This window comes from Gracilinanus agilis, chromosome 2, assembly GCF_016433145.1.
Source record: "Gracilinanus agilis isolate LMUSP501 chromosome 2, AgileGrace, whole genome shotgun sequence".
NCBI lineage: Eukaryota > Metazoa > Chordata > Mammalia > Didelphimorphia > Didelphidae > Gracilinanus > Gracilinanus agilis.
The window spans coordinates 166,202,951-166,222,095 of NC_058131.1; the positions used below are offsets into that span (position 1 = coordinate 166,202,951).

The 19,145-nt window shown below is 36.1% G+C and overlaps 1 protein-coding gene across 1 annotated transcript in view; it reads left to right on the forward strand.

Annotated features, from left to right (window-relative positions):
- Nucleotides 1-2,759: 2,759 nt before the first annotated feature.
- KAT6A (lysine acetyltransferase 6A) overlaps nucleotides 2,760-19,145 on the forward strand; it is a 138,902-nt gene continuing 122,516 nt past the window's right edge. The window contains exon 1 of the mRNA XM_044663548.1: nucleotides 2,760-3,578. Within this exon, the coding sequence (XP_044519483.1) occupies nucleotides 2,979-3,578 (600 nt within the window). The 5' untranslated portion in view covers nucleotides 2,760-2,978. The remainder of the gene's footprint in view (nucleotides 3,579-19,145) is intronic.

Below are 19,145 nucleotides of genomic sequence, written 5' to 3' on the forward strand. Positions count from 1 at the left end.
GCCGCCTCCTGCCGCCGAGTCCGCAGCTGAGCCGCTCCGGGATCCACCTGGCCGCCCCTCGGGGTCCGCGGGCGGCTGCAGGCCCCGTCGCGGCCTGCGCCGCCTCCCGCTGCTCTGCGCCAGGCCTCGGGCCGGGGCGCCGCGGCCGCCCCCTCGCGCCGAGCCGGCGCCCGGCTTCCCCTGCCGCTTCTCCGCGCGCTGGGCTGTCTGCGCCTAGCCCAGGCCCCGGCTCTGGCCCCGCGCTCCCCGGGCCCTCCGCCCTGCCACCCGCCGGCCGGGCCCGGGTCCCGGCCCCAGGCCGGGGGAGAAGCGAGCGAGCGGGCGGTCGAGCGAGCGAACGAGCTGGCGGGCGGGCGGCGCAGGCCTTGGAGCCACAGGCTGGGCTGGGCTACCCCGGGGATCTCGCTCCTCTGGCCCTGCCTCCGCCTTCTCTCGCCTCCTGCCAGCCGCCTCAGCCCCGGGCTCTCCTGTCCGCGGCCCGGCGCGACTGGGATTGTCCGGGGACCCGAACCCGGTAGCAGGGGGCGGGTGACAGGCGGGCGGGTGTTGTGGTGCGGAGGAGGCAGCACGTGTGTTGTGGTGTCTGTTGGGCTGTCAGTCCCAGTCCGGGCGGGCTGGCAGGCGGGTGGCGGGGGCGGCGGGCCGGGGCTGCCTGTCAACGCCGAACTTGGGCTCGGAAGGGAACTGTCCGACCTGTCAGACCCTCCCGGAAGCCTGGGCATGCCCTGCTCCAGAGGCGCTGTCGGGCTCCCGGGCGGGCTCCGGGACCGGGAGCTCTGGAGGTGTTGGGAATGGGAGATGCTGCTCCACGTGATTTCATTGTTAACTTACTCCTCTGTTTCTGTTTTGACCTAATGGGAAGGGCGAAATGAATCGTTAGCAAGTAGCTGGGCTTGCCATTTAAAGTTTGTAAAGTTGTCCTTCCCTCCTTCTTCAAAAAGTGAGGGTTAGGGGGAGGACTGTGAGTGGTGGTGATGCTCTTCCAGGTGAAATGCTGTACTTTCCGATGTATGGGCATCAAGTTTTGAGACACTAAGTTCACAAGGCTTGGAAACCAAATTGTTGGGAGATCCGAGTAGTTGTCATTCATTCGCTTATCTTCGTGGTTGATTAGCTGGCGTTTTCCCAGTTTCTTTACATCAGTCTGAAGCTTCTTCTTTATATTAGCCCTTACATACACATAATCAACTTTACCAGACTTGCCTATATGTGTGTGTGTGTGTGTGTGTGTGTAACTACATATATAACTATAACTATAACTACATATATAACTATAACTATATATATATATATATATTTTTTTTTTTTTTGGCCTCACTGAAATGAGAAGCATTTTTCTTTCTGCCAAAAAAAAATCTTGATGGGTTCAGAAGAAGTGAATACTTTTTCCCCTTATATGCACGTCAGAACTTGATCTTTTGGAAGTAATCATTTGACTCCTTTTGACTTTTAATTAATTTTAATTAAGAATAGTAGCTGAGGACCTATTTTTTTGTGTTTATAGTGTAATTTCTAAGTACTTGGTGAGACACTAAAGTAATACTAGTGCTTTAAACCTCAGGTTTAAATAAAATTTTTTTTCGGTATGCCTATTTAGATTTCAAATGTGTTATTTTTACAACTAACCAATTCTTTAGCAAGAAAAGAATAAGAGAATTTGGCTCTGAAGAGGCAATATTAGTGTGTTTTTATGTTAATATATGGGCAGATTCCCCTCTGGACAGCAATCTGGGAAATTATATTTTGTGTGACTTCTTTCTTCCTTATTATATGTTAAAAACCAGTCATTACATTTTTTTTTTTCTGTGCTCTACAGTTGACAAGGAGGTTATTCTCTAGCCTTATCACTGACATTCCTTTGATCCTGGACAAGTCACTTATCTGAATTTTACCTGCTGAGTAGGTGATAATATTTACCTTTTGACAGCTATTAGGTCATACCTAGCTAATACTTCCTAGTTTCTGAGTTGTTATAAAAGTTCAGAACAAATTAAATTATTGCTTGTAAAGTATTTTAAATACTCCAGAAATACTAAAAAAAAGTTTTTGTTTTACTTTTGTTACTTTAGCTGAATTGTATTTAGCGTTTCTGTTGCTTCCAGTTAGGGCACATGTTGTACTTGAAATAATATTTGAACTTGTTACATGTAGATCATGTTTCCTATTACTTCTAATGTGTGAAGTAATAAAGTTTCTTAAAGTTTCAATGCAGTGATTGAGTGATATGACCAGTCTGAAAAATCCAGAATTTTTTTTTTGAAGATGGAAGATTCACTGATGATTCCTTTGCAGGATTCTTTCCACTAAGTCTGTCTATTTGCTGAAATATCATGTTTTCTTGTGGGAAGATACCAAGAAGCAACTCAGTTGCAATTCACAAATTAGTGAGCAGGGGTTGTAGAAGATAGCATAGCTGGCACCCCTGATAGAATGCCTCATCAGTTATTGTTTCCAAACTTTTACTGCCTTTTTGTTGGTGTACAGAATTGATTTGGAACATTATTTGAAACATATCCCTTATATCAACACTGTGCTAAGCACATAGGAGCTTAGTAAATATTCCATATCTGTATAGTTACATATATTTGTACATTTTTTGACAAGACTGATAAAAAAACTGACATTTTGATTTTCTTTCAGGCATAAGGTACACGTTTTTCTCATGTGAGTCTGGACATCAAAAGGAGCTGTGAGATGATCTGATTTCTTATACCTTTTGAGGAAAACCTGCCTCTGCAGTGCTCCTTAGGAATCGTTTGGGAAGGATGCAGAAATTTCAAACATTAGATTGGTTTGGTTTTTAAATTAGAAGTGGAAAAGTATTCTTGTTTGTGAAAGGAGGAGGGATTCAGGCCAGAAAACTGTATGCTATGGTTAACTGGTTCCCAGCCTCCGAGAATCTTGTTTTCCATGGTGTGAAACATATTCAGCATCAGGATAAGGGATAACGACTCTATGGATATACAGAATTCTTCACCATGGTAAAACTCGCTAACCCGCTGTATACGGAGTGGATTTTGGAGGCGATCAAAAAAGTAAAGAAGCAAAAACAACGTCCTTCAGAAGAGAGGATATGCAATGCGGTGTCTTCATCCCATGGTTTGGACCGGAAAACTGTTTTAGAACAATTGGAGTTGAGTGTTAAAGATGGAACGATTTTAAAAGTCTCAAATAAAGGCCTCAATTCCTATAAAGATCCTGATAATCCTGGGCGAATAGCACTTCCTAAACCTCGGAACCATGGAAAGTTGGATGGCAAACAAAATGTAGATTGGAATAAACTTATCAAACGGGCAGTTGAAGGCTTGGCGGAGTCCAGCGGTTCAACCTTGAAGAACATTGAACGTTTTTTGAAAGGTCAGAAAGATGTGTCTGCATTGTTTGGGGGCAGTGCTGCCTCTGTCTTTCACCAGCAGTTACGATTGGCTGTCAAACGTGCCGTTGGCCACGGCAGACTACTTAAAGATGGACCTCTTTATCGGCTCAACACTAAAGCGGCCAATGTGGATGGGAAAGAGAGTTGTGAGTCTCTTTCCTGTCTACCTCCTGTGTCTCTCCTTCCTCATGAAAAGGATAAGGTAAGTGTCCTATACTTACTGATAAATAATAAGATAAAATAAGAGGAGGCAGGTACACATAATTGCCCAACTTTATTTTTGAATAACATTGGAATTCAAATCTTTTTGAAGTTATTCACCCTATGTTTTGTTTCCAGTGGGTAAGTTCTGTGTGGTATCATTAATAATTATTTCTTTTCAGATGTTTAGAAATATTTTCTTATTATGAATCAGTTGGGGAGTAATGATGATAATATGATTCTGCTTAAAAGTGTACATTTTCCTGGGTATTTAGTGTGTCATTAAACTTAAATTTCTGAGTAGTAGTTCCTTGGATCAGTTTTGATCTGGAAGATGAGCAAGTAATCAGTGGATACCAGAGAGTAAAGGAATTCTGAATCTGAAGCCTGTGCTATTTATCATGCTTATACGGAAATTGTAATTGACTCTCATGGCAAAGAATAATATCTAAAGAAGTTTTACCTTTTGGTCACACTATTTTCAGTGTCAGTCTTAGTAAATTTTCTGCTCCCTTTGTTATGGACTCTGTTATTGTATTAGTCTATTTCTAAATTCTGGTTTAATTGGTTAGTGTAGCACATGAGGTAGTTAAATACCTGAGTATAGACTTTTTGCATTTCACCTCAGAGTAACTGAAAATATGTCTTCTTTGTAGTAGTAAATTCTCTTTGCATGAAATTTCAAGGATAACAATATAGTGGTGATTTGAATGTTTCCCTAACTATGTATGTTTCATTTATTTTCCAGATTGTTAGCTCTACTAACTGAAATCTACTTTTAGAATTCACACATAAGACAGATTAGTATAAGAAATTTCATTTTACTTAGAACCTTGGAGACTACCTCTAAGATCATTAAGTTAAAAACTGAATGAGTATAAAAATATCTAAGATTTGGCCTAAATTCATACCAGGTGTTAAGGCCCACCATGTGTAGGTTTTAAAAAGCAATCCAAAGGTTGTTTTGTTGATTAATCGAAGCAGAGTTTATTTTCACAGTTCCATTTACCCCTGATGGAATTTTTAAAACACATTTATGATTCAGTTTCTCCTCTACACTTTGAAGTAGTACCATTCTTTTTACCTTATTTTACTTATCTGAGCCTCAAAAATGAATCTAGTTGAGTCAAAAATCGAAATGCCCAAGTATCTCATTCATAGTCATACTTCTCACTTGTACATATGTTGAATATGTAGTAAAAATTCAGAGTGAGCAAAGAATTGAAATATTTGATTTTTTTATTTCATTGAAATAAGAACTTTTCATCTGTAAGAAAAAGTGTAGTCAGATTTGAAGAAAGATGGCAAAATTTAGATAAAGGAACTCTCCAACACTTGAATAATTACTATTATCATTGAGTGATCTGGATGTGGAAGTAATTTTTGGTTTAAACATGTTAATTTTTCATTCTCTTTCAATATATGTATATATTATTATTAATATTAACAACAAAAGCAACTACAGTTATTAATTAAAAGTAGTGTGTATCCTATGCAATTAGGACAAGAGTTAGTTTTTAGAACCCTAAGATTATAAAGTTGAAAGAGACTTTATGGATCATCTAATTCAGTTTCCTCATTTTACAGATGAGGAAACTGAGATCCAGAAGGCTTGTGTCTTACCCAAGGTCTCTTTACCAACATAAACTGAGACCAGAAACTACTTTTCTTTGCTCAATCCACTACACCCTACTCTAGCTATTTCACAGAAGAAGGAACTGAGACACCAAGTAATTTATAGAATCAAAGTTTTTATGGATTTGTTTTTGTAACTTGCTCAAGGTAATGCATCAGCTGAGGAAAAGACCCCCAAATTATGATCTTGAGTGAGTCCCAAGTTCTAGGAACCAGAAGGACCACCAAAGAGGGAAATGAATAATCCAAAAAGCTTATTATTGAAGATTGTACAGTCGTTGAGGGCAGCCACTGTTTCATTTTTCATCTCTTTCCCCAGCGCTTCATATAGTACCCTCCATATGATGGGAAACGCTTAATAATTCCGTATTAAATTGAATTATTGAGAGTGCTCTTCTCAAGGGAAATATTCCATCAACTAAGTTTATACGGTTTGAGTACCCTTTTTTTTTGCCATCTCCTTTCTCTTAAATCATTGTACTGCTGAGAGAGCATTTAGAGTCTCAGAGGACATGGCTTTGATTTCTGGCTCTTCTATTTGTTGGCTGAAGAATCTTAGGCAAGTCCCTTAACTTTCAGAGGCAGTTGTAAAATGGAAATGATAATTCTTGTACTATCTATCTACCTCATTGGATTATTACTAAGAAATTGTTTCATAAATCTTAAAGTTCTATATGAGAGATGGTTCTGACAATGCTTAGAAGTTCCTGCAAAGTTAAATTTGGTAGAAGTCATTCATATAATTGGGCAAGAAATAGTTATGTTTTCTTATATCATTTTAACTCAATGTTAAATTCTGAATTGACAAAATTTGGACATGAAAACATTTTCAAGTTAAGTAGATTGTGTATCTGTATGCAGTTCACTGAAAAACTAATCATAGGTATGAGAGTCTAGAAAATTTTGATTAAAGATATCTTTGCTATAAGGTAGTACTTGAGATCCTCTTAATATTTTTGATAGTGAGTTTTTTGAATAAAATTTTCTTAAGAGCAAATAAAAGTTTCATTTTTAATCATAATGCGAAGTAGTGTGGAAATTGTGTTCTTCTTTCCTCCTCTCCAAGCAGATTCATTTTATTCTTCATTCTTTTCTCTTATTGTAGCTATTTTCTTTCTATCTTCCTCTTAAAGAAGTCAGACAAAACTGTTTGAAACTCTCTTCAGTAGCTAAAAAAAAATCGACTTAATTATTTTGTGGTAGGGAAAAAGAAAGGCATAAGTGGAGAATGGTTAACTTACCTTCTATCAACTAGATAAAACAGTAGGAGAATAAAGTTAAATGCAAGAGCCATGTAAATCTTCCTCCTATAGAATAACTTGAGTAGACCCTTTTCATTTTTTTTCTGTGCCATATAACACTGATATTATAAGAGTTCTGCTAACAATTTGAAAGTATTAGATTAACCTCAAGAAACATTATAATTGAATGCTAGATTTTTGGGCAACAGAATGACTTTTTCTTTCTGAAAAGTCATTTTTCAGAAAAATTTTGTATTTTAAGTCACTTTCAGACTATATTCGTAAATATTAAGGACTTGCCTGACAAAGAGTGATTTATGTATTTTAGAAAGAAAATTTTCGAGCTAGCATTAGAGATACCATGTTTACCTGTAAAAATATATATGTATATGTATACATATATATGTAAAAATAAAACTAAACTGTAAACTGAGAAATACATTCCTTTGGCATTCATAGTTAATAAGCCATTTGTACCTTCTTTTCCATTCTTTTTCTAGATTAAGTTGCAAAATTAGAGTTTTATTTAGTTTTCATGAAATTTTGTTTGCATATCTTCCATTGAAGATCATTTTCTTCACATTAATTTTTATAATAATTGTATTTGGGGCGATTGGAAAGCATGATTTTAGTAAGACTTGTTTCAGGACCATATTTTTTCTAGTGTCTTGGAGAGCCTAGATTGACCTCTAGAATGATTTTTGTTCTCTTTTTCTTGAATAAGTTCATCTTTATTATTAAAAAGTTAGGGGCAGCTGGGTAGCTCAGTGGAGTGAGAGTCAGGCCGAGAGACAGGAGGTCCTAGGTTCAAACCCGGCCTCAGCCACTTCCCAGCTGTGTGACCCTGGGCAAGGCACTTGACCCCCATTGCCCACCCTTACCAATCTTCCACCTATGAGACAATACACCGAAGTACAAGGGTTTAAAAAAAAAAAAAGTTACATTCTCCTAAAAGATGAGTACTTAATGTATATGTTTTTAAAAACTAAAAATAATTGAAATTTTTCTTGTCTTTTGTAGTTTTAGAAAACCAGTTCACTTTCTAGATAAGGTTGCTGAATGTGTCTGGAGGTGGCTGAGAGAAATTTTATGTAAGCTTGTGGTGTACTGGAAAGAGTATTAGATGTGAAGTCAGAAGACCTGGGTTCCACTCCTGGATCACTCACGTGTGTTACCTTTAGCAACTCTATTTTTTTAATAGTACTTTAAGTTTTGCAAGTATTTCCCTCTCACTCCGAGAAGTAGTTTTTAAGTATTATTACCTTGATTAGGAAAGTGAGGCTTAGAGAAGTTAAATAACTTTCCCATCAAGTTAGTATAGGCTTTTAACCCAGGTTCTGTGTAGTTCCAGTGCTTTAGTGTATGCTCCACTGCTTCACTTTGTCACCTTTATACTTCCCTGGGTTTTATTTCCCTTAACTTTAAAATGATAGGTTGGATTAAATCATCTCCAAGATCTTTCTGTTACTAAAATCCTGTGATCCTACATGCTCCATGGCTTCATTAACAGAAATTTGTTTTAGAAATTTAAAACATGCCTTGAAATGGATATAAATGCAAATGCTACATGCATTTATTTGGCCTCTTTTTTTTTTTTAAACCCTTAACTTCTGTGTATTGGCTCCTAGGTGGAAGAGTGGTAAGGGTTGGCAATGGGGGTCAAGTGACTTGCCCAGGGTCACACAGCTGGGAAGTGTCTCCGAGGCCTAGTGAACCTAGGACTTCCCATCTCTAGGCCTGACTTTCAATCCACTGAGCTACCCAGCTGCCCCTTGGCCTCATTTTCTTACAGGCAGTTGATTACCTTGTGTATTAGTATTTTTTCACCATTCTCCATTTAAATGAACCAACTTAAAAAATAATTAAAACCCTTACCTTCTGACTTAGAAATGGTACTGTATATTGGTTCCAAGACAGAAGGGTGAGGACTAGGTAGTGGAGGTTAAGTGACTTGCATACAACTAGGAAGTGTCTGAGGCCATTTTTGAACCCAGGACCTCCTATCTTTAGGCCTAACTCTCCAGTGAGCCACTTAGCTGCTCCCAAACCAGCCAAATTCTTTAGTCTTGGAACTAATCTTTTATTGTCTATTTTGTCGGTTGGTTTTAAGAAATTTCCTTGAATATAAATTTACCTGAAGTTTTAAAATATTTTAAATTTCTAAATATATTTGCATAATAGTCTGTATAGTTCAACAGTCATAATGCATCTTTGCTTTAGTACAAAGGTGAGAAAATTAAAAGGTTGACAGATTTTGTGATTTGAGTTGTAAAGTAGTCTTTCCACAGTTCTACTTGAACATAATATTAGGTAGAATACTTTTTTCTCCTTCGTTAACGAGGAAAAAAAGTAATGATCAACTAGAAGGATAAAAAAATAATAGAACTCTGTGCTACTGAGAAATGAACAATTGTCTACCTTTGTTAGAGTACTCCTTTTGATCATTAAAGTTAATTTTGTTAGTTGCCTTATTTATGTAATTTATGTTATGAATAGTTTTGATTTTCTTCAGGAAGGAGACTGAGATCTCCCTATCTCTAGATAGGGAGTCCCTGGACTGGAAGTTCAGATGTAGGTATCATAATGTTAGTAGGTTGGAAAACTATTTAATCTGCTTGGATTTTTTAGATCTGGTTTGGTTCACCATTATTAGTGATGTTTTATTGAGGATACCCATCTGAAAGAGGGCTTTAGCCTTACTGCAGCCCACAACCTGGAATTCAAGCGATATACTAGCCTCAGCCTTTCTTAGTAGTAGAGATTAAGCAAGAACAAGCACGCCTATCCTGAGTGGACTTGATTTAAAATTTGTCTTTCCCTTACCCTGTTTTCCCATCCCCTACATAAAAAAGGAGTAAATTATGATTATTAAGTGGCATCTCCATCATGAAATTGTGACTTTTAAAAAAAAAATAGAATTTATTCCTGGGTATCTCAGTCCCTCCCTCCCTTCCCCATACCATAGAATATATCACCTGACAAAAAGATATATAAACATATAGGGATATATATCTTTATAAATTATGTCTTTTGTATTTATATTTATCAGTTCATTCTTTCGAAGTGGATAATAACAAGTTATTCTTCAAATTTTAATTCTGTAGCTGTATATAATGTGTGCTTATTTCTACTCATCTCTTCATTATTTCATGTAGGTCTTCCTAAGTTTTTTTTTTTTTTTGTTTTGTTTTTGTTGTTTTTTTTTTTTTAAACCCTTGTACTTAGGTGTATTGTCTCATAGGTGGAAGATTGGTAAGGGTGGGCAATGGGGGTCAAGTGACTTGCCCAGGGTCACACAGCTGGGAAGTGGCTGAGGCTGGGTTTGAACCCTTCTTAAGTTTTTTTTTAAGTAACCTGTGTGTAAATAGAATAGCCAGATCCCATTTTATAGTCAAGAATCAACCCAACCCAGGCGTGCTAATGATGTCACTCCCACCTCCCTTAGTGGGGAGGGGAGACGAGTTACCCACACGTGACAATAAGTAACAAATCAAGAATAAGGGACTGCCCTTTGGGCAGTCCAAATCAATGTAGAAACTGCCATTTGTCCATTTGAATTAGAGGTGGACCACAGGAAGTGATGAAAGACACATTCTCTTTAAGTAAGTTAGTGAACTTCCTGTAGGGAGTTGGCGTCTGGAACTGGAAGAAGAAGCATCTCCTGAGACCACAGACAGATTACACTCTGTATTGTCACGTGTGGGTAACTCGTCTCACACCTGCTCATTGTTTCTTATGATGCAGTAATATTCCATCACATGTAGTGACTTTTCAAATGCAATAAACTTAAAACATTGATGAGTATTTATACATTTTATTTAATCCAGAAGACCTTGATTCTTTTAAAATATACCAAATTGTGGGATATATAACTCACATTTCTATAGAACATACACAAAGTACTATGTTTATAACAACCATGGGTCTACTCCACTTATTATTATATCCATTTTATAGATACAGATACTGAGGCACACACAGTACAGGTTATTGTCAAGTCACTTAGTATCAGATCATGGGTTTGAACTCATAACTTCCTAACTCTTAAGACCCATAATCTTAACCCTGTGGCATATTGTAAAGTTAGTTTATGGATGAATTCTTTGGAATAAAGTTTCATTTTGTCCAATTTTTTCAACTCAAAGGTAGAGATGCCTGAATTAAAGTGTTGATTGGATTAGTTTTCTCAAAGCAAAAATAATTCATGACTATCAAGTACAATTCATACACCAATAAAAGGACTTCATATTGTAATTTTGTTATATTGACTGTTACTTGAAATAAGTTGGCTACTGACTGAGACTTAGTTTCCAGATTTCAATACAGCCATGTTTGTTGCAGTGGAATTTGACCTTTAACATATTAATTATTAAGAATAATAACTAAGGAGGGGCAGCTGGGTAGCTCAGTGGAGTGAGAGTCAGGCCTAGAGACAGGAGGTCCTAGGTTCAAACCCGGCCTCAGCCACTTCCCAGCTGTGTGACCCTGGGCAAGTCACTTGACCCCTATTGCCCACCCTTACCAATCTAACACCTATGAGACAATACACCGAAGTACAAGGGTTTAAAAAAAAAAAAAAAAGAATAATAACTAAGGATTGTGAATCCTGAAAAAACTGGTAGTTTTTGTTGTTTTTTAAAAAAGGCTGTTTTATTATTGACTTTATAGTAAACTTGTTTCTCATGATCCATTACAAAAGTATATCTTGCATAAAAATAATATACAAAAGTATGCTAATATGTTTTTTTCTGATTTTATCATTATAACTAGTAGAAGAAACTAGTAGCTGTTGTTTTTGGATTGAGGGATGTGTGTTTTTCTCTGGCTGGCATCTTGGCAAAATGATTGTTTGGTGTTATGTCGAATTCTTGTTTTATCAAATATGTTCAGAATAGTCAACAAATTATATGAAATGACACAGTAGTTACCAAGTGAAGAGACATGTTTTTATACTGTGTCAAAAATTGCTTAGAAGAGCAAATATGCTGTATAGTAGAAATAAATTGATATATACTACTTTTTAAAATTACAGATTTTAATTTTTATCCTTTCGGGTCACTAAATAGTTATGATGAAAATGAAGAAAACCGTATCATTATGCACAGAAATTACATATAGGAAACATTCCTTAATCCTATGTCATCAGTCTTGGGTTATTCACAATGGGGGAAATAGTGACATGGTTAATTTAGGCTTTGGAATGATTTTTGGTTTTCTAATTGTTTTATCCTCAGGATTATATTTTATCAGCATTAATATTAAATGTTTTACATTCTCTTTATTTTGTAACGTGATTGGGGGAATGACTGAATATTATCCTGGTTACAGGGGAGAAGTTGGCCTTCTTCAAAAAAAATTTCGTTGCTAATAATCCTCAAAGTGGATGAAATAGAATTGAATAAACAAGAGTTTGAATTTCTTTGCATAATAATCCTTTTATAGCCTAAAGTACTATAATATTTTTTCATTCATTGGAGATGTTTTATCTATGATGATTTAAATTGCTTTTTTCCTTAATTATGGCTGTGATCCCTTATCACAACCTTACAGTTAGTTTGAGACCTCTATCTTTCTGTTTCTCAGAGAAGTCTGGTTTATCATGAATTTCCACTGTCCTAGTCATCAATTTAAACATTGCTATATACATTTATTTATGTCTCCAAATAACATACATATCCAGCCATTCTTTATTTACACTGGTGACAATTTTGCAGAATCATGAGTATTGATTTAGAGCAGTGATTCCCAAAGTGGGCACCACCACCCCCTGGTGGGTGCAGCAGCGGTCCAGGTGGAGCGGTGATGGCCACAGGTACATTTATCTTTCCTATTAATTGCTATTAAAATTAAAAAAATTAATTTCCAGGGGGCTAAGTAATATTTTTTTCTGGAAAGGGGGCGGTAGGCCGAAAAAGTTTGGGAACCACTGATTTAGAGCTTGAAGGAACCATCAAATCCAGCCCCTTTATTTTACTGATGAAGAAACTTGAGGCACAAAGAGGTTAGGTGAATTGTCCAGTCAGCAAATGACCGAGGCAGGATTTGAATTCAGGTCTTCTCGATTCCCAAGTCCAGTTCTCGATCTACTATGTTATGATGCCTCTCATGAGATGCACAAGGTGAGGATTTATACTCATTATCTTGGCATTTCTTGCATTCATACATACTATTTTGCAAAAATGCATTGCTGGAAACATCATACCAATCACACTAGCCACCCATTCTAGCTTGCCCATTCCTTTTCTTTCTCTCCTTCCTCCTCCAAAATGAACAATATAGAGGAAATGCAGGAAACTTTCCTCCCATGTTAGTTAAAGGAATGTAAATAAACATCTGTCTTAACATAATTTTTATTCTTTATGACAAAATTTCATGAAAAGTGAATAGAAAAGAAAGGTAGAATTTATTGAATTTTTCACCAGGTTTGCTACCTGATTTTCATTTGGCCTACCAAAAATTCTTCATTTCAGGTATGGAAGTCAGTTCGTTTTCACATTTCTCTTATTAGAAAGAAAAAAAATCACAGATATAGATCTAAGAATCAAGAAAATAATCTTTCAATTTTTATACTCTTTGAATTTTTGAGATTATTCTTGGTACCTTTTGTTTTTTTTTTCCCTCTATAACTGTCAAATTTCCAGAAATCATAAACTCACTTTGTTCTGATCAAACTAGTTTCCATTTACCAGAATGAAAATTGATGTGTTTTTAATATTTTGACCAAATATTGGATGACTTTTGCAAGTCTTTGTAAAATGTGGTGATAACGTTATATTGTACTTTAAAATCTTTTAGGAATGAATACTTGTGAAATATAAAGACTAGGAGTTCCATTCTCATAAAGTTGTTTATATGTTGGCTGATCTTGGGTGGAGTCATTGCACAAAGGATTTGTAGCAGATGAAGTATCATAATTAGACTAGGAGCGACTTCACCCTTCTGCCGCCGTTGTCCCAGCTGGAGCAGGATTAGGATTCATTCTGTTGCAGCTGGTTCCCAGGAAAATTAAGGCTGTTCCTTCTGGCTTTCTCCTTTGACAGAAAAGTCATAGCTTCCAACATATGGTTTTCATCACCACTGTACATAATTTTTGAAATTCAAATCCAAAGAATTATTTTCAACTTCATTAGAGAACAGGTGAATCTGTTCATAATATAATACTATTGAGTCAAGCATGGTATGAAGTACTGAATTTCTGATATATTGAGGAATGATATGCTATGCATGAGATAGGACTTTAGAGTTAATCATATTAAATGCTTTTCTAATGATTAGAATAAACCTTTTTGTCTTCAACAGAGGATTTTTTAAAATGCCTGGAAGATTGTGAATAATGTATATATTGTATCTAAAATTTTAACCATGTAAATTATCAAAAAAGTACTGGTCCTCTGAATTTCTTAAAAGCACAGAATTTTAGATCAGGAAGAGATTTTTAGAGATTATACAGTTTAATTCCATCACTTTTACATCTGAAATAACTACAACTTAGAGAGGTTATGTGACTTAGCCAAAGTCATACAGCTAGTTAATGTTGGAGTCAGGCCTAGAACCACTTAGGTGTCCTAATTTGCAGTTCACTACACTTTCTAATATGCCATGATACAACACACATACTAGTAAAAATAAGAATTTAAATGAGACTTCTTTCAACAAAAACCACAGGATAAACTATAGGCTAGAGAATTTTTATGATTTTGTGAACCATAAATACATAAATTGGTTTATTTCACTGTTTGAATATAACTGGTACAGTAGTAGGTAGCAGAAACAATTAAGAGGGAAGGCTGTTATTGAAATTTAAGAAGATTAGAAAGTTTTTTTAACTAAAAAATTAAAGATTAAATTAAGGAAAGCAGAAGGTAAACTATTAAAGAGGTCACATTTATATAAACTGTACAAGCTGAGTTTTGAAAAATCCTACTTAGATGAGACTTTAGTAGTTCCGTAGGGCTGAGAAGTATATCGTGGAACCTTATATAATAGTTTTGAAATTTAGATAACACAAAGGCTTATCCCAAATATTTTTAAAAATTATTTTAATGAAATAATTTCATGAACAGTGTGAGACTTAAAATATGAGTAAACCAGGAGATAGAAGGGTAGAGTTCATTATTGTGTACACAACGTCTTCTTGTGTGTTAGAGATTTGTATTAGAAGTGAATAGAAATGAGAGAATGCCAGGATAACAGAAGCAGATCTTCTGTCTTTCTTGGTTCTTAAACAGTTGATCTTTACATCATTTTTATTTCTAGTTATTCAATTTTGGAAATTTAAAATTGATGGCAAATCAGGGTTAAAGTTGGGGGTAATTTTATGGTGAAATAATTGGCTGATTTTAAGGTCAGTGGTGAGACTCTTTTGTTAAGGAGAAAATAACTGATGTCTAGGCACTAGACTATCTGGCAGCTAAAAATCTGTGTATGTGTGAAAGAAGACAGCTGATTCCTTTGACCTTTACCCTCTGTGCAGAAGTAGATTCAATGTGTGGGGGTGTTATCATTGCATGTACTATAGGCTTTTGCATCTCCAGGGGATCGTGAACTGTATTTGACCCAGAGAGCAACTATAAGTGTTAGTTTTTAATCCATTCTGTTTAGTAGAGTGTATGTTTTCTTTTTTCCCAGTCATTGGCTGCGCTGAGGTACTTAATGCCCTATGAGTTTCCTAGTACTTATGAGAGAAGCCTTAGAAATAGCTTATTGCTATTTGAGTGTGCTGTTATAGTGGTTCCCAATTGTTTCTGCTGTTAGGCTCCTGACTTAGTTTCAGGCTACCTCTTTTACTTTTATACTCATTTACTTATTTCCATTCATCGAGTACAATGTTTTTCATTGCTTTCAAACTGAACACTTTCCCTATGGTCCAGTTATTAATGTTTCTCTCCCAGTGGAGCTCCCAAGACTTAGTTGGTTAAGTAATGGGAAGAGGATTTTAAAAAATGTAGTTTTTATTATTCATTCACATAATGTAGGGAACCTGTCTTCAGGAAGACTAATTATTCATCATTAAACTAGTTATATATTATATTAAATTTTACATTATTTTATGCTTGCATAATGATTATGCTGAATTTCAAAGTCCTTTGAGCCAGGTAGCTGCTACAGTTGTGTTCTGTGATGCTTCCTTTGAGGCAGATGGCCAGGTCATTTTTTTAGCTGTGGTCTGAGAATGCAGGTTTCTCTTATCTTCCCTGTTGTATAATGAAAAGAACTCTGGATTTGGAGTCAGGATATAGGGTTTGAAATTTACTCTATCTTTTTTCTATGTGACTTCCCACAAGTCACTTAAGCTTTATAATTCTTACTTTCCTCTTCTTATAAAATGAAGGGGTCGAACTGGTGACCTGTAGTATTTCACCATAATGTGGTGTTGACCTAGAATTTTTGAAGGCTATTTCAGTAAACTGTTGAACAATTGACAAGGATTTTTTAGCCTCTACTATGTGTTAGGCACTGTGCTAAGAATTGGGGATAAGAAAAAGGGGAAAAAAAGTTCCTGCCCTCAAATAGGTAATAATATAATGGGAAAGACAACATGCAACCAACTATGTACATATAAGCTATATCCAGGATTAACAAGATATAATCTTAGAGGGGATAGTATTGAGGAGGACTAGAAAGGGCTTCTTGTAGAAGGTGAGGTTTTAGTTGAGACTTAGAGAGCCAGGGAAACCAGGAGGAAGAGAATTCTATACATGAGGAAGAGTGAGTAAAAAGATTTCATTTAAGAGATAGACTGTCTTGTGTGTGAAACAGTAAGGTGGCTAATGTTGTTGGATCATAGAGGAGGGGAGTAAAGTGTAAGAAGACTGGAAAGGAAAGAAGAGGCCAGATTGTGAAGAGCTTTAAAAGCAAATATGGATGATTTTGTATTTGATCCTGCAGGTAATAGGGAATCTCTGGAGTTTATTGAGTATGGGGTGGGGGGAAATGACATGACTATACTTGTATATTAGGAAGGTCACTTTGGGCAGCTGAATGGGAGTGAGAAGAGACTGGATCCTATCTTGAGTCTGCTAGATTCTAGCAGGTTATGGTAGGCTAGGCTGGAGTTGATGGGTGGCAGCTGTGTGAATGGAGAAAAGGATTTTCAATAAGAAACATTTTGAAGGTAGAATGGAGAGAGTTTGGCAACTTATTGGATACTGTAGACTGAAAGAAAGAAGTTGAGGATGATGCCTAGATTTTGAGGTTGGGGGACTTGTAGGTTGTCAGTGCCCTTTGACCATAATAGGGAAGTTTTGAAGAGGGTGAGGGTTTAGGGGAAAAAGAAAATGAATTCAATTTTGTACACGTTGAGTTTAAGATATTTCTAGGATATCCAGTTTGAGAGGTTCTGTAGGGAGTTGGAGATGTGAGATTGGAGGTCAGAAGAGAGGTTAGGGACTCAGTAAGTAGGTTTGAGAATCACTAGCATAAAGATAATAATTGAATCCATGGAAGTTAATGAGAGATCATCAAGTGAGATAGCATAGAGCAGTATTTCTCAAACCTTTTGGCCTTTACACTGTTAAAGTATTGAGGACTCCAAAGAGCTATTGTTTATGAAGGCTACTTTTATTGGTCTTTTCTGTATGAGAAATGTAAACATCTTAGTAGTATTATGGGAATCTTTTTGATTTTGGGGACTACCTGAAAGGATCTCAGGGACTTATAGTGGTTTCTGGACCAACCTTTGAAAAACTGATATAAAGGGAGAAAAGAATACAAATCTTGTCAAGCTGAAAAGACTTCCAATACAGTCATTTTCCTATTATCTAAAAATCCGCCTAACTAAATTCAGAGAAACATAGTACCAGACTAGCTTCAGATTTTTTTTTTTTTTTTTTACTATAGCAACCTACAAAGACCTAAATGAGGGATTCTTAAGCTGGAGTCCATGGACTCCTGTGAATAGGTTTTCCGGGTCTCTGAACTTGGATGGGGAAAAGTTATATATTTCAATATAATTGATTTTCTTTGCCATCCTATGTATTTTACTTAATTCACTTAAAGACGTTATCATGAGAAGGATTGCATAGGTTTCACCAGACTGTCAGAGGTTGATGATTCAGAAAAGGCTTAAAAACTTCTAAATTGTGGAAGATTTGGTGGAAGGAATCTCTGTAGCAATGAGATCATGAATTCTTGAATCTCTGTTTTGTAGATGGAAGATCCAAGATTTAATGAGAGTGAGGACAGATCTTAGGTCTATAATTTTAAAATCATATCATGTCTGTCAAAGAATGAAATATTAGGGCATTTAGATATGTTAATTACCAGCATGCCAGCAGATAGTGTAGTCACTTCTGGACCCTTCTGTTCTATTTTTTGTGTCTTCCTCAGGTTCCTGGATACTTTTATTAAACAATTAATTTTTTATTGGACTCTTGTTCTTCATTTCAGTTATTTTCAGCTATATTCTTCTCCTGTGCAATGAACTTCTCTTGTAAACAAAGAAAAAATAATTTAGCAAAACCAACAGAGAATATACCTTTTTCTGCCGGTATGCAGCATTGTTGTCCCTCAGTTTCCTGCTTGAATTCTGAATGGAAGTAGGATTATTTACTCTTCTCTTGAGTTAAGATTGGACATTATAATTACTCAGCTGTTGACTTTGTTCTGAACTCACTTAGAGTGGCATCAGTGCAGTTGGAGACGTCTCCAAACTTTTTAAATTTCAAGAACTTGTGGAAACCAGGAGGGAATGCCTTGTACCCTTGTCCTCCCAAGAGGAAACAGTTACAGTTACCTGTTCCAGAAATTTATGTACAATTTAAAAATTGTTATTTCAGTGAAATTTTTTAGGAACAACAGATATTTTTGTTATCTCCAGTGTAAATATTCTAATAATTGGTGGGTTAGATTCCATCTGAGCACACTTTGAAAGAGTCTTGATAAAAATGTAGAGGTAAAGTTTTAGTCCTTTGGAGAATCCAAATAGCAACAGTCATTCCCCAGAACTTGGGAGAAATTTCTTAAAAGAGAATCCTTGAAATGAGAATCTATTATAAAATAAATAAGCAATTTAAGAATAGCTCACTTATATATATAACTGAGTTTTTGTTTGAGATTGGTTTTATCTCTAAAGTTTAAGGTAAGTGGTGGTCTACAGATGAAAGGTGATAGTCTGAATTTTAAATTAATTAATTAAAATTTTACCAATTACATGTAATGACAAATTTCCACATAAGTTTTCTGAAGTTATATGATCCAAATTGTCTCTCTTCCTTCTTCTCTCCCTCCTCCTGGAGCTGACAAGCAATTTAGGCTGGGTTATACTGTAGTCTGAATTTTAAGAAGGAACTCCAATGTTAGATTTTGTTTGTATTTACCCAATTTGGGGGGATAAAAATGAGACATTATATCTACAGTTACTGAATCTGTGATGCAGATATTTATTTCACTGGAAAGATGTCTTCTGTAGTAGAGCAAGAATACAGAACATGTATGAAATATATTTTTTTATGTTCCCTGTATCTTGTTTGGTCATAAATTCTTCCTTATCCATAAGTCTGACAGATAATCTTTTCTGTGTTTATCCAATTTGTTTATAATATCAACTTTTATTTCTAGCTCAAGTATTCATATGAAATATTTTAAGACAGTCCAGTTTTTCTTGTGATAATTCTGTGCTTACCAGTAGTAATAGCTAACATGTATAGAGTATTTTTAGGTTTGCAAAACTATATATATATATATATATATAT